Raw genomic sequence first — 13,667 nt, forward strand, 5'->3', positions numbered from 1 at the left:
GAGTGAGTGATTTTTCTGTAGCATTGTTTCTAGTGTTACGTAGTTAACTTATCAAGAGGTCAGTGTGGATGAAATCCTTAAGTATTACCATACATCAAAAAAACGTATTGAGGTACCTTGCTGTATTCGGTTGTTCTAGCTTTTGAGTCTGTGGACGAAATCTTAATTCAAAAGAGCAACCACTCAACTTGAATTTAAAGCTATTAAGCCGAGCTCTCAGGTGTTGATGTTTATTGTTCTGTATGGACTGGTTTTAACTCTTTAGTTTGTTGATGAATCTTCGAGAGGGCACAATCAAATAAAAGCAGTATTTTTCGATATTGCTTGCGTTTTCAGTTCTCAGTTTTCAAGAGCCAACTGACCTTCTTTAACGTTTTGTTACGGACTGAAACTTGGCATGTCGCTAGCAAGTGCGCCTGAAATCAGAAAAAAGAAAAACAGAGTATAAACTGACGCTAGCTTTATTCGTTACGAAGATGAAGCTCTCCTTCTCAGTCATATTGCCAGTACATCATCCAGAAATGATCACTGCCCTACTTACACTGAGATCGCTCTTTATAGAACTGTTCGTACGGCTAGCCACAGTTAGCCATTGTTTTTTTGTCCATTCTAAGTCAAATGAATAAGATTTCAAAAAACCTTTTCTCAAATGGACACAGTAAAGAATTGAAACTTGTACCTTGAGAAACAACAAAAAAAGGGCATGGCTTTGTCAATTTAATCTACATTTTCCAGATATTATCTTAGTTTTTAGCGCTCTTACAGCAAATTTCTATTTTCTTTTTGCCAGAGGAACGAATTGCCAAATTTGGAACGTCGTAACACGAACGGATTACAAGTTCTTTGACTAAACATGAAACAAAAATAGTTCGTCATACTATTGCATCATCGTGACTTCATACAATGCCGGTATAACAATGTTTATTTAGAGGCCTTTTCGTGTTTCTTCTCGCCCTTTATAATTAGAAGCAATAAATTAGTCAGTTAAGTCGTGTACCCTTCATTCTCTGTTCTCGTTTGAGATCGAGTGGTGCACTGCAGTTCAGCCCGTGTTCTTAATTGGTGGTAAGAAGTGAGTCATCGAAGGCGTCGAGATGAAGTTCATTTTGATCTTTTTTGCTCTGATTTGCACCAACCTGTGTTTCTGCCGACTGGGAAATGCATCTGGAAACCAAGTAAGGTCTTTCATTTTTTTTTTTACGAGTTTTTATACATTTTCTAACCATGCACTCGCACGCAAGCGATCAGTTGCATTGAAATACATAAGGAGTACTCCACAAGGATTTCGCAAAGTTATTATTTCTGTCAACTGTAAAAGCGCAAAATATTCTCATAAAAGTATGCCAAGCTAGGAAGGTTTCTGCAGTTCATCAGTCTCTACCTCAAAATAGAGGGTAATGCAAGAATTGTTTACAAATTTAACTGAAAAGAAAAATGCAGGCAAGTGAAAGCCAATAAACTGCCCAGTTTGAAAATGTTCATGGTGACCGGAATGCGATGAGCCAAGACTGAAATTAAGATCGACACACTTCTAAAAAACCCAGGAAAAAACCCAGTGTAAGTGGCTCTAATTTCTGCTGATTCATCATTTCGTTTTTATTTCCTTCGGAGATTAATTCGCTTGCCTATTATAAAACTATTTGGAACATGTCCTTGAAAAATATTGACATGTTTACTTCAGTCTCCTGATGTAATAAATTAACACTTTTATATTTTGTTTGCTTCACAGAAGGTTTGCGCAACCCCAGGAAATCCAATCAACATTAACGTCGGACACCATGGAGATACTGCAAAGGTAACTAAACAGTTCTTTGGTCTTGATTTGCCTTCAAAGTTAACTACTTTTATTTGTTTAATTGTTCTCTAAAAGTCGTTAATAACAGTAGCAGAGTAGCTTAATTTGAATCGCTTTGTCAAACTATGTAAATATTGAACTACCCTGTCAAAACGTTTTTCTTCACTTTTGAGACGTGACTGCAAACTTGTGTCAGTTTGTGAAATCTTCGGAAATCCTCGGAAATCTTTGCTAGATTTCGAATCTATGCCATGCCAGGGATCATCGTCGCCTAGCTCCTAGGCCTCTCGCTGCATTTATCTCGGTCAATTCGTTTCAGGTCACGTGTCCCCGGCCGTTCGATTCGGTTACGTCAGCAAAATGAATTGATCGTGAGGGCCTGGGTGAAAGTAGGGAAGGCAAAAGATCATCGAAGGTCTTAAGCTTCGGATGTAACTGAGTGCTAAAACTGATGTATGTATTTTCTGATATTTTCAGGGCGAAAAAGGCGATAAGGGCGACTCAGGGGAAAAAGGTCAGATGGGAGATCCGGGAAAGTCTGGACCTTGCAAGTGTCCCTTACAGGTAGAGTGACAACTGCGGTGTACTTTACAAACTTTAAAAGCTGTGTTGAGTGTTGTTAATATTGACTCTTAATCCCCTAGATATTTGTACGACTTACCTAGCTATTGCAGGACTCAGCAAGACATTAATCGCACATTTTCACTATTTTTCCGAGTGTGTGAAACGTAATCATATTAGTTCATTTTCCTTTCGTGCAATATCGGAATATGGTGGGGTCTCCAGGATACCTAGAACTATGTCAGAAGGGTTCAAGCTCCTGGCAGGTTCAACCAAGCCGGACAGGTTTTGAGATAGAGAGACCAGATAAAAGAGAGTTCCCCTGGCCCTTCAGGTTGATGGTTGGGCTTGGGGTTAACTACCCCTGTAAGGTAGCTAGCACCGCTCGCAGGACGACCATTTTTTGTAAACGAAACGGACTGTGATACCGTGATTAAATAAAGATGATTGAAGATGATGATGATGATGATGATGATGATGATGATGATGATGATGATGATGATGATGATGATGATGATGATGATGATGAAAAAATGTTTGTTGTTGAAACCGCATGCAGTTTCATGCCTTACTGGGGACAACTATAGGATGAGTTGCAATCATGTTGGACTGAAAAAAAAAATACTTATTTATGAAATACCAGTCTTGTGTTATTGCATGCAAACGGGTCTCCCTTTACCTTACACCACCCCAGCTATATTATTCCCTTTTTAATTTGATTTTCTCTATTCATTCTTAGGACCCCAATAAACCATCTGCACACATTGAAGGGGCCAATCTAGGAGACAGAACTTATCAAGTTAACAAAGGTATCTATATATAGTTATGGTCATCGCATAGGATAATTGTTTTGAATTCCTCTCACAAAAATTACACTTGTGATAATGGACTTTGCTCTGAAGAGCCTTATTGAGCCAGAAATTGATCTAATTGCTTTTTTTTTTTTACCTGCCATTTGACCAGTTCTGTTTCTGTATCTTGCTTATGGGAGCAAACTTTTTTTTTTTCACCAAGAACAAGTTTCAAGATTACCGTTGCAAGTTTATCGCATCTTACACTGTGTAATGTTTCGTATAATCTCAGTTGTGTTAAAAGTTAATTATCAAGGCGCTTCAAGACAATTTCCATGAAAAATTGATCGCTGTAACTTCGTAACCTTTTGAAGGTTAAAGTGGGGTTAAAACTGTCAAAACTGTTTTGATTCTTTCAGTGATCAAAGACTGGAACCTTAAACAACCATACAGCCACCTTACTGGCGGTATGAAGTACCAAGATGGAAAAATGATCGTGCCCATGGCTGGAAGATACTACATCTATGAACAGATTTACTGGCGCGGCTACCGGGGAAGACCTGTGAGGATTTCTCTCCTTGTGAACAACAAAGTCATTGCCATGGTACATCCAGCATGGTCGCTGCGAAAAGACGAGTTTACGATTTCCACGGGCGGGGTGTTTTACCTCAAAGCTGGTGACGCCATTACAGTGGCGGCCACACATGCAGCTGGGATAGCATTTATGCATACCCATCACAGCTTTTTTGGCGCGTTCTTGATTTAAACGACTAAAAGAGTAAAACCTGAATTTCACGCTTAAAGTCTCTTTCTTTGACCCTCCACATTTCCCCGCAAAGTCAGCAAAAGGCCCTGCCATACTATGTATGATCAGCAAGCAAATGAACAAAAGTTTAAAAACTTTCTTTATTCAGATTTTTTTTCCTGGATAGATGAATTTCTTGGATACTTTTATTTCAGGTTATTTATCAATAAAAAGCGGAAAAGGTCTTTTCAAATCACATACAAAATTAGTTAACTTTCTTGAAAACAGACGGTGTGCGAGTGAACAAGCTCGTTGCCCTTTCCTCTATTCGGAAACCGTTAAAATATCGTTGAAACAATCTTTTACACACGTGGAAAGCATTCTCTTGCATTTGTTCTAGAATTGGGCCGGCTTATACAGCATAAAACTAAAAAACCACAAACCAAATGCGCGGAAGAAGTAAACGAGCTCCTATTTTTAAGTTGGGAAACTGATTCAACCCGCGGATCACGTTTGACAAATCTAAATTTTGGTTCTGTATTTGTTGTTTGGTTAGCTGTAAAACTGACCCTCTTAATCATACAGTAGACTGAACCTCTAAATAGATTTGACAAAAAAAACCCTTAACCCTCAAAGACTTATTAAAAAGCTTTAACATTTCGTGGTCATGAAAATTGTGCAAAATTGCTGTCTGCTAAAATTCTCGCGATATTTGAAGGGTCACGTTTGAATCCGAGGAAAAGGCAGAGGGCTTTCCTTCAAAATTAAAGAAAAATTGTTGCTAACTACTTCTAACAACCTTTTCGTTGCATAAAACAGGATATAAGGCACTGGGGTACAGTGCACGACGGGTCAAGGAAAGAGACTTAAGTTTACGGCGCAGCAGTTTGGGGCCAAATCTCATTCTTTTTAAAGTGATGTAGAAGTAGTCGGGTCAGTTACAGGAGTTTTCGTAAAAAGGCTTTTGTTTTTTAATCAGAGCAGCTTTTAGCTGGCAATAAATTCAAATAAACTGGGAATTAATTATTGGATGTTATTGATTGATTGTTGAATATCTACCTTATTGCGGGAAATGAACGCTTAGAATTTGAAATTAATGCAAGTTACAGCGAATTCAGGGGAAATTTAAGTTTACTATGAGCATGAAGGAGAAGGCTAAATTTCCACTGAAATGAAGGAAAATAAACGCAGACGTGGAGTCGAAAGCCATTTCGTCCCAAATCACTGAAAAAGATGGTGATAACTCGGATAAACAATTCTCAGCAACTGTGACTGTCAGGATTTAACCTTAAAATATCTTGAACGTTGTGTATTCAAGGTTGAACAAAGGTAAACAAAACCCCAGTTTTCCGTTCAAGTTTTGAACGCCAGTCCCCTATCCAAGAACTTGGAAAAAAAAAAAAACAAACAAACAAAAAAAAGAATAGGTTTAAGGCCATGGAAATAAATGCTCGGCCAATTTGTCATGAAAGTAACGCGCTTGAGACTTCATGGCACGTCAGTTTACCACCTCGTTCAGATCCTAGAATGCCGGAACACATCCGGGACCTTTTGCTTAACCAATAGTTATGCAGACATTTGCTTACCTTGGAAATTGCGGTTAAATTTTAAATGTTCATGTAGTCTTGGGTCCAAACATATGTATTCCAAACACAGCTTATCTATGGGCGGTTCAGTTTTCTATATCACTTGATATTTCAGTTTCTTTCTGCCTCCAATTATGATGGACTTTATGAAGGCATGACGCGGACAACGTCAACGGAAATGCCACTTAGAAATAATATTTACATTATCTGCTCTACTTTGTGATTATTCCGACTTTGGCAATGAATTGAAAGCGAATTCTCCTGGAACATGGCTAGTACTAAGAAGTAGCAACGGCATTGAAGCCTAGAAAGTGAAAGAAACATCCATCTTCACGCCGCTGTTTTGCAGAGAACGTCAAAGAAATGTAATAATGTTACTTTTGAAAGCAGGCGCAGAGCTGCCGTTGATTTGCTCATTTTAATTTTTTTTTTTTTTTTGACGTTCTCGTTGCCGTCTCTGCCTTGTTTTCGTAAGTCCCTATTAAAGCCCCATTTACAAGCAAAAAGATCGGCACGGCACCCCAAAATTTCGAGGTGGTCTCGGCACCCCTAAAATTTCGGGCACCAGTGCCGTACTATTTTTGGGCACGCTATGTTTACACGTTTAAAATCAGGAGTGCCGTGCCAAAAAATTTGGGACACCGTACCGAAATTTTGGGGGTGCCGTGTCGATCTTTTTGCTCGTGTAAATGGGGCTTTAAGCCAGTCATCAGTCTAGGTCTTCAAACCTTGAAGACATTCCGCATGTTTTGTTGTGATTGTTGAAGGAAAAGTCTAAATATATAACAAAGCATTTAAGGTATGGTCCCTCTCGAAACTAGTTAGTTTTGTTTTCGCTCGAGTCCGGATGTTTCCCGAGACGTCGGGAAAACAAAACTGTTTCCCGAGGGACCATAGATTAAGTGTATATTATCGGAGAATCAGCACATATACAATCCCTATACCGTTTTACACGAAAACGCCCATAGGCGGACACCTCTCGACAGCCCACAGATACGTCATCATTTTCAACTCTAATAACACTACACATTTGTAAGGAGGCGGGATTAGTGTCGTACCCAGATCTCCCACATTTTTACACTTCCAAACCTGAAGTGAGATCTGGGTACGAGCGTTTTTCCCATTCAATGAATACGTTGTCCATCAATTACTTTTGGCTGTTCGATATATATTGATGTTACACTTTGTTTCGAAAATAAGTGGCCCGAGATTCCAGAAAATCGATTTTGAGATCAGTCCAATATACTAGAAAAAAGTAAGAATATCTAAGGGAAACGGGTTTGAGCTCGAAAAAGCGGGGGAAGCTAAATATCCCGGCCTCCAGACTGTGGGAGTCAAGTAACCATGGGAAGACTGTGAAGGAAAAAAAATTATGGAATTATCACAGCTTCCAAACCATTATAAATTAAATAGCACAGAAAAGTGTTTTCTCTTCCCCCCATTCCTTTTGATACACAAGTTTTTCACGACGATATTAATTGCGTAAATGAAATCGTTTAAAAGCGGGAGAGGACGAACTGCAAGTAGTGACGAAAATCGCCGGCCACCGTAACTGATCTCAAGGTTGATCGGCCGAGAAAAAATTGACGACGAACAACTGCGATAAAAGAAAAAAAGCAATGCTGATTGGAAAAAAATTACAGAATCCAATACTCTGAAATGAACAACCCTTCCTCTTCAATATTCTCAAGCAGAAAGGCTATGTACATGTCTTGCCAAATATTGACCGTCAAATCAGCCATTTTGTCGCGTCGGTGATAATATTCCCGCCAAACGAGAATCTCGCGGGCTTTTTTTTGACAGATACACGCCCCCAATCGGTCACCATATTAGGCGATGTATGCCATAAAGAGCTGCTTGAGAACAATGCTCCCACCATATAAGGAAACCAAAACAAGTCTTTCCAGTCACAACGACTTTACAACCTGAAAAGATTTTTACTACAAAACAGGATGGTTTGTGCGAGTAGCAGTTTGCATCGCGACGTTGGATAGGTTCGTGTGACAGGGATTCTCGAAGGCTCTAAATTCAACATGGTGGACAGCATTTACCGTACGCGTTCGCTTGGAATCGGTGTTTCAGGCATTCCCGATCAGTACGCCGATGGCAAGGCAGCCAGAGTTTGGCAGCATTACATCGGCGGGCACAAGAAAAGAACGGAATCATATAGAGAGTTTTTCTGTAATCTCTTGAACGAAAATGGGGTCCATCACATCCTCGACGTCGCTTGTGGCACAGGGTGAGAATTAACGGCTTTATTTCTTTGTAAAAAGTAGATTAAACACACCGATTTATTTAATGATATGAATCGACACGTCGCTGGAATGTATTTAAGTAAAGAGAAGGGTTCCTGGTGGTTTTTGTAAGTATTTTAGTTTTAGCTGCTTGTGTTGTCGAAGTTTCGTTTAAAATGGTGTTGGATTTGTGTTTTTAGCACTGATACATGCAAACTTACGTGGAATATTGTGTTAATAGTTCCGTGACAAACACTTCGTTTTCGTTGTTTTGAAATGAACTCGTGGCATAATTTTTATAAAGAGATCAACAAGTTAATTGTATTCGACTTGTCACTCCGGTTCGCCTTGGTTACTATCAGGTTATGTCCTGGTTTCAAGCGCCATACGTTGCGTACGTGATAAGATTTTGTAATCGTGTGCTTTCAGACAACATTTATTTTGGGTTTGTCTGATCATGTGAGTCACATGTCTACCGCATGTGTGCCATACTGAAAAAATCTACACTTTAAAAATAAAACTATAAAACAAATAGCAACACAGGGAAGTACTGGGAAAGATTTCCGTACAGCCACCTACATTAATTGCTGATTAATTGTTCATGCATCATTGTCACACTAACCCTGTTACACAAAGAACGAGCATGAATATTTGAGTCTCAAAAATGTAAATGTTGTTGTTCATTTCATCCCAAGTTTAAAAGTTATTTTCCACAATTTGTTTCAAAGCATTATTATACATTAGATTTACCATACCCAAGACTGATGGAAAATAAAAATTTAGCCAAGTATAAATTTGAATCACATCATATACATAATTGATGACTATGGGGGGCTGGCGGAAATCATTTTGCCAAATTACACTGCCCAATAGCTTTCATTTGACAATGATTACATTAATTCTTAAGGATTTTATCCATACACTCAAAAGTTCTAACAAATTTGTACAGCATAAACAATACCACTGGAAAGTACTGATTTGAACGGTCTCCTTTTTGAATTTGATCCTGAAACTACAAAGTTAGAGGAGGTCAACATCGTTTCGGGATGACTTTCATCTTCCACATAATTTCAAGTTTCCTCTCAGGAGGGCTGTCCAGTTTCTAATATAATAATATGGTAGTAGCTGTTATTGGAGGTTCACCTTATAGTTATTATGTCTCAATTAGTTTGAATTTCCATACCAAGTTTTAACAAAAGTTTTTTGAATTTACTCCCATGGTGTTGATATTTATTTACAGATAGAAACCTCAAAAACTCGAGTTCCAAGATTGCAAAATTATAAGGAACTGCGGGATGCATGCAGTTGTCATTTGTCGACTGGTATTAAAGGTTGCCCTTCCTTCTCCTTTCAAGTCTTGGAGCTTGATAAAAAAGGAAGGATCCCGGTTATCAAGGTAACGTCTTGCTTTGCTTTACATGCTCCTAGCAGTTAAATGACAGAAGAATCCACTATTATTGCAATCTTCTTTCTGCCACTATTTTTTGTGGAGGAAGATTGTTACTGTAGACCATTGGGTACAGGATAATATACCTCTTATAATATTTGAGGTATGAAATCATTACTGGTCAAATTAACTAGAGGATCGGAGCCTAAAAGACTAGTTTTGACTGTCTTCTTAACAGTAGACAAGCACTATTAAAAATAGTGTAGTTGACAGTAGTTTTAGACCTTAAACACAATTTTGTCATCGCATAGTCATCTCCTTGAGCATGACCTTTGGAAAGGAAATCAACCCATACCAAGTCTTGTAACCAAAAGGAAATACACAAAGGGGAAAAATATGCAAAGTAAACTAGAATAGCCCCAAAACAGATCCAGTTTATATCAGGAAATTATATTTAATTTTTTTATTCAAGTTTGATTAGTTCTAAATTTCTGTATCTTTCAGAGTGGACTCAATAATGCTGCTTGAAAACAACTTTAAGGTGACAAGCACAGATGCCAGTGACAAAATGTTAAAACAGGCATGGAAGATCCGCTGGCAGCGCCGCAAAGAGAAAGCTTTTGATGACTGGGGTAAGTGAACTGATGCAACGACATGCATTATTTTAATGAATCTCATCATTGTGATTGTCTTTGCAATGAAAAGTTCCAGACCAGTCTGGCTGGAAGGCTCTTGTTTCATTAAATAATGAGGGCAAGTGTCAGTCACATACCTCAGGCATACATTGATAAAAAAACAGTTTATCTTAATGCTTTTACAGTATTAATAGTTTAACCCTTAAAGCCCTAACAGTGATCAGTATCAAATTTCTCCTTGTAATATCAATGCTTATTCAACCCCTGAGGTGATCACCCAAGGTGATCATGAATTTTCTTGATATTTTAACAACTTCTCCAGTACTTTTATAAGAAAAGTATGAGGACAACCAGGAGAAATTTTCCTTTGATATTAGGGGTTAAAGGGTTAATTAAAAGAAATCTGACTTACACAAATAGTGAGAGTTCAAAGATTATAAAACTGATGCTTATTCTGAGGTATCTGCACTGCAGTAAGTACACTTCTTCAGTTCTTCATAATGCTGTCCATAGCAAGTAACGTAATACACACGTTTTTCTTCCAGTGGTTGAAGAAGGCAACTGGCTTTCCTTAAACGACGCCAACATTGATGTACCTGAAGGAGGTTTTGATGCTGTTATCTGTCTTGGTAATTCCTTTGCTCATTTGCCAGACTTCCAGGGAGATCTCTCAAACCAGAAACTGGCGTTTCAAAACTTCAAAGATATGTTGAAACCAGGCGGGGTGTTGTTTATTGATCATCGCAATTATGATGCCATTCTTGATAGTGGCAAAGCCCCATCACGTAATTTGTACTACAATGTAAGTAATGTTTCTTGTCTTGTGAATAATGCAATGTAGCATGAATCTGCATGGTGTGTGGTGGGACTAGGTAGGGGTGTATGAACTGTGAGGTACAGTAATTGTCTGTCGTTACTATGGGAACTTAAGACTATGTGCACTTATCTGCACGTTAATGGTGCAATCAAAATGTTGTTTATGTTGTCAAGCAATGGTGTAGCTCAAAGCAGTGATATGTTTTAGGGATGGGGAGGTGCGCTGAATATTTTGGGGTTTCGAAATTTGCTCAGTCAGTATTTTTGGGGGTGGTGACACTTGTTTGACTTGCTGTGAGTTGTTTTTCCTTTGTCTGGCAGAGTGACTGTATTGAAAGCATCAAGACTTCCGTGCTGTATGTAGACGGCAAGGAAAGCATGATCACACTGGACTACATTGTGGATCCTTCCAAGGCTTCCGATGATTTTACGGAGGAAGGAGAAGAACCAGCAGCCAAAAAGAGGAAACCATCTGAAGGAGAAGTGAGGTATTCTCTTCACCATTGCTTAACTTGCCTTTCTTGTTCAATGTTGTGTCAGTGCACCGTGGTGTGGTTACTATTAAAATTGATTTCTATTTTTTTGTACCCTCCTTCCAGGAGGTCCCTGCACCTTTCAAAAGCACTATTTTCTATTAGTTTTTTAGGGCTGGGAACATTGTTCTGTTGTCCTTTATGTCGCAAAAACATTGTAGGTCTCCCCCCCCCCCCCCCCCCCCACTTTGTCATAATACACTCACTGCTTTGAATGATGGATTTGTCAATAAGCATCCCCTTTACAAAAATCATCAAAATGTTTCAAGTGTTCCCACACTGAGATGCATATAAACCGCATGTCCCCCTTTCCAGTTAGGTAGTGCCATTGAGGCAATGACAGAAATCACCAAAATGACATTGTTTGTAAATAACTATTGATTATTATGCTGTACCTGTATGTCTTGGTTTGTCACTTCTTGATCACCACTCCAAGATTTTCAATTGACAAAAGCGAATAAGCCCTCTCTCCAATGAACACCCTTCCTTGACCTTCCAAAATGAAATTTACACCCCTGGTAGTAAATTGAATCTTCCTGCTTTATAATGATGGCTGTCAGTTCCAGGCCAGAACATCCCCCCCCCCCCCCCCCCAACCCCATCCATAGCTTTTGTCATTGTTTCCAGAATTTTGCTAATGTCCCGTGAGGGATCAGCTGGTTACCCACATAAAGGACAGGTGTAAAACGTCCCACCCCACCCAAGGGAAAGTATTGAAATTACATTTTTTTCTGGCAGGGTGGGCCAGGTGGTGTCTACTAAAATTGGTACAACTAAACTGTTGACACTATTTTTATTTCTCTTGTAGCAAATTCCGTCTGTCATACTGCCCATTGCGTCTGAACACCTTTAGCGACCTCCTTAAGGGTGTTTTTGGTGAAGATGCCAGGCATGAAGTGTTTGGGGACTTTGAACCCCTCGGCAAGGTCGAGCTGCCAGCGTACTACGTTCACATGATCTGGAAACCAACCAGTGAGAATGGTGTGGCGGAAAACTGAGCAAAGAACGAGAAGCAATTGACCTGACTTTATAGTATTTCAAGCACGGTGTATTCAATCATAGTTAATAGAAGGCAATGGTTATGAAGCCTGACAAATTTCTTTATTATATGTTTTTGTTAGCATTTGTGGCCTTGACAGTGCACAGACGACGATAGATTTTGAAATGTGTTGGAGCAACTGACCAATGGAAATGTTCGTGTTAAGATATTCAACTGTAGTGTGAACATTCAAACAAAGGATTGTGCACGGTCATGGCCCTTCCAACATAAATTGCAGAACCATTGTTTTCATGACAAAGTTTCATAACCAGTCCCTCAATTACCTATGATTCAATCATGGATTGGAGAGGTTTTCATTCAAGTGTTGCAACTAATTTTGTTTCATTAGTTTTACAACACTCAATTGAAAAACTCTTTATCCTGACAATTGTTATTTAGTGTTCTGGTAAAGTTGACAAGGGGCAAGGGCAAAACCTCAACAGGGTATAAAATGTGCATAGCATTGTAAAATTTTTATTTTTAAGTTCGGTTCCTTTGGTTTGGGATTTACAGCACTCGCTTGAAAACTCTTTTTCACATTATTCTGGCTAAGTTGACAGGAGGAGAAGGCAAAAATTCCAGCATGTAAAAATGTGCATAAAATTGCATTAATTTTGAATATAAATTTTGTACCTGGCTAAAATTTATAGAGGCAGCTTCTCCTTAAAATTAATGTACATGTAAATATTGTTTACTGCTATTCAATGATTTTTTTCTCAAATCGGATGCTGATTTTGAGACGACCTGTGCCCACATCTTTTTGTCTGGTAACAAGTCAAAATTCATTACAGGGACAAAGGGACAAATATTTCACACTTCTGGCATTAATTCAATGAACAAAATGTAGATCGTTTATTTGGTAAAGGAAGTAATGTTTCAGAAGATAAATGTCACTGCACATTTAAGAGTGTAATATTATTAATTAATGCATTTATTGCCACCAACCACCATCATTTTACATGGTTTCCCGTCCTTATGGAAGGAAAATTATCATTCATTGTTCTACATGTTGGGATCTTTACTAGTTTAAACTGAATCCCTCTTGAAGATGACAAATATTGAACTACAATTTGGCAACAGAGGCTTCAATGTTTGTGCACGAGCTGTACAATACCTACAGCATTTTGCATTTTAGCTTTGTACAAAGTGTAGCATGTTACTGCAGGCTGAAATAATTGGCAGTAAAATGGAAGAGCTGTTAAACAAGACATAAGTGTTGTGTAATAAAATTTATTTAAAAGGTTTGCTATATATTGTGCACTTCCTTTGAGTCCTTTCCTAAAAACATTGCCCAGATATTCAAAACCCTGCAGCTTTCAACATTATGGATATTACACTGTGTAGACGATATCCCCGTGCAATATAGCTAAACAATATTCAGAAGGTGACTGCATGCTTCAAAACTCATTAATAATTCACAAGCCCATTGACCTATCAAATGGTCGCTAAAACATCACATGCAGCTTGGTTTTAAAACCCGATAAAACCTCATTACTGATTAGTATGTGGTGTTTAATGTTTTTCTCGCATGCTAATTTCCAACGT

The 13,667-nt window shown here is 38.6% G+C and overlaps 2 protein-coding genes across 4 annotated transcripts; both read left to right on the forward strand.

Moving 5' to 3' along the window:
* Window positions 1-994: 994 nt before the first annotated feature.
* LOC146487265 (uncharacterized) lies at window positions 995-4,923 on the forward strand. The gene is made up of 5 exons (XM_085086728.1): window positions 995-1,175; window positions 1,730-1,795; window positions 2,273-2,359; window positions 3,096-3,165; window positions 3,567-4,923. The coding sequence occupies exons 1-5, from the start codon at window positions 1,095-1,097 to the stop codon at window positions 3,911-3,913; spliced, it is 651 nt and encodes a 216-aa protein (XP_084942854.1). The 5' UTR covers window positions 995-1,094; the 3' UTR covers window positions 3,914-4,923.
* A 2,476-nt stretch (window positions 4,924-7,399) lies between these two features.
* LOC146487266 (glycine N-methyltransferase-like) lies at window positions 7,400-13,371 on the forward strand. Of its 3 annotated transcripts, XM_085086828.1 has the most exons (6): window positions 7,461-7,717; window positions 8,953-9,108; window positions 9,604-9,731; window positions 10,280-10,536; window positions 10,872-11,038; window positions 11,892-13,371. In XM_085086828.1, exons 2-6 carry the CDS (start codon window positions 9,008-9,010, stop codon window positions 12,079-12,081), a joined length of 843 nt encoding a protein of 280 aa, XP_084942954.1. In that variant the 5' UTR covers window positions 7,461-7,717; window positions 8,953-9,007; the 3' UTR covers window positions 12,082-13,371. The 3 variants fall into 3 exon arrangements, with proteins under 3 accessions (XP_084942946.1, XP_084942938.1, XP_084942954.1); XM_085086820.1 differs by lacking the exons at window positions 8,953-9,108; window positions 11,892-13,371 and adding an exon at window positions 11,347-11,882 and having other exon boundaries at window positions 7,400-7,717; window positions 10,872-11,152; XM_085086812.1 differs by lacking the exon at window positions 8,953-9,108 and having other exon boundaries at window positions 7,407-7,717.
* Window positions 13,372-13,667: the final 296 nt, after the last annotated feature.

Source organism: Pavona decussata, unplaced genomic scaffold (genome assembly GCF_977016875.1).
Source record: "Pavona decussata unplaced genomic scaffold, jaPavDecu1.1 SCAFFOLD_16, whole genome shotgun sequence".
Lineage (NCBI taxonomy): Eukaryota > Metazoa > Cnidaria > Anthozoa > Scleractinia > Agariciidae > Pavona > Pavona decussata.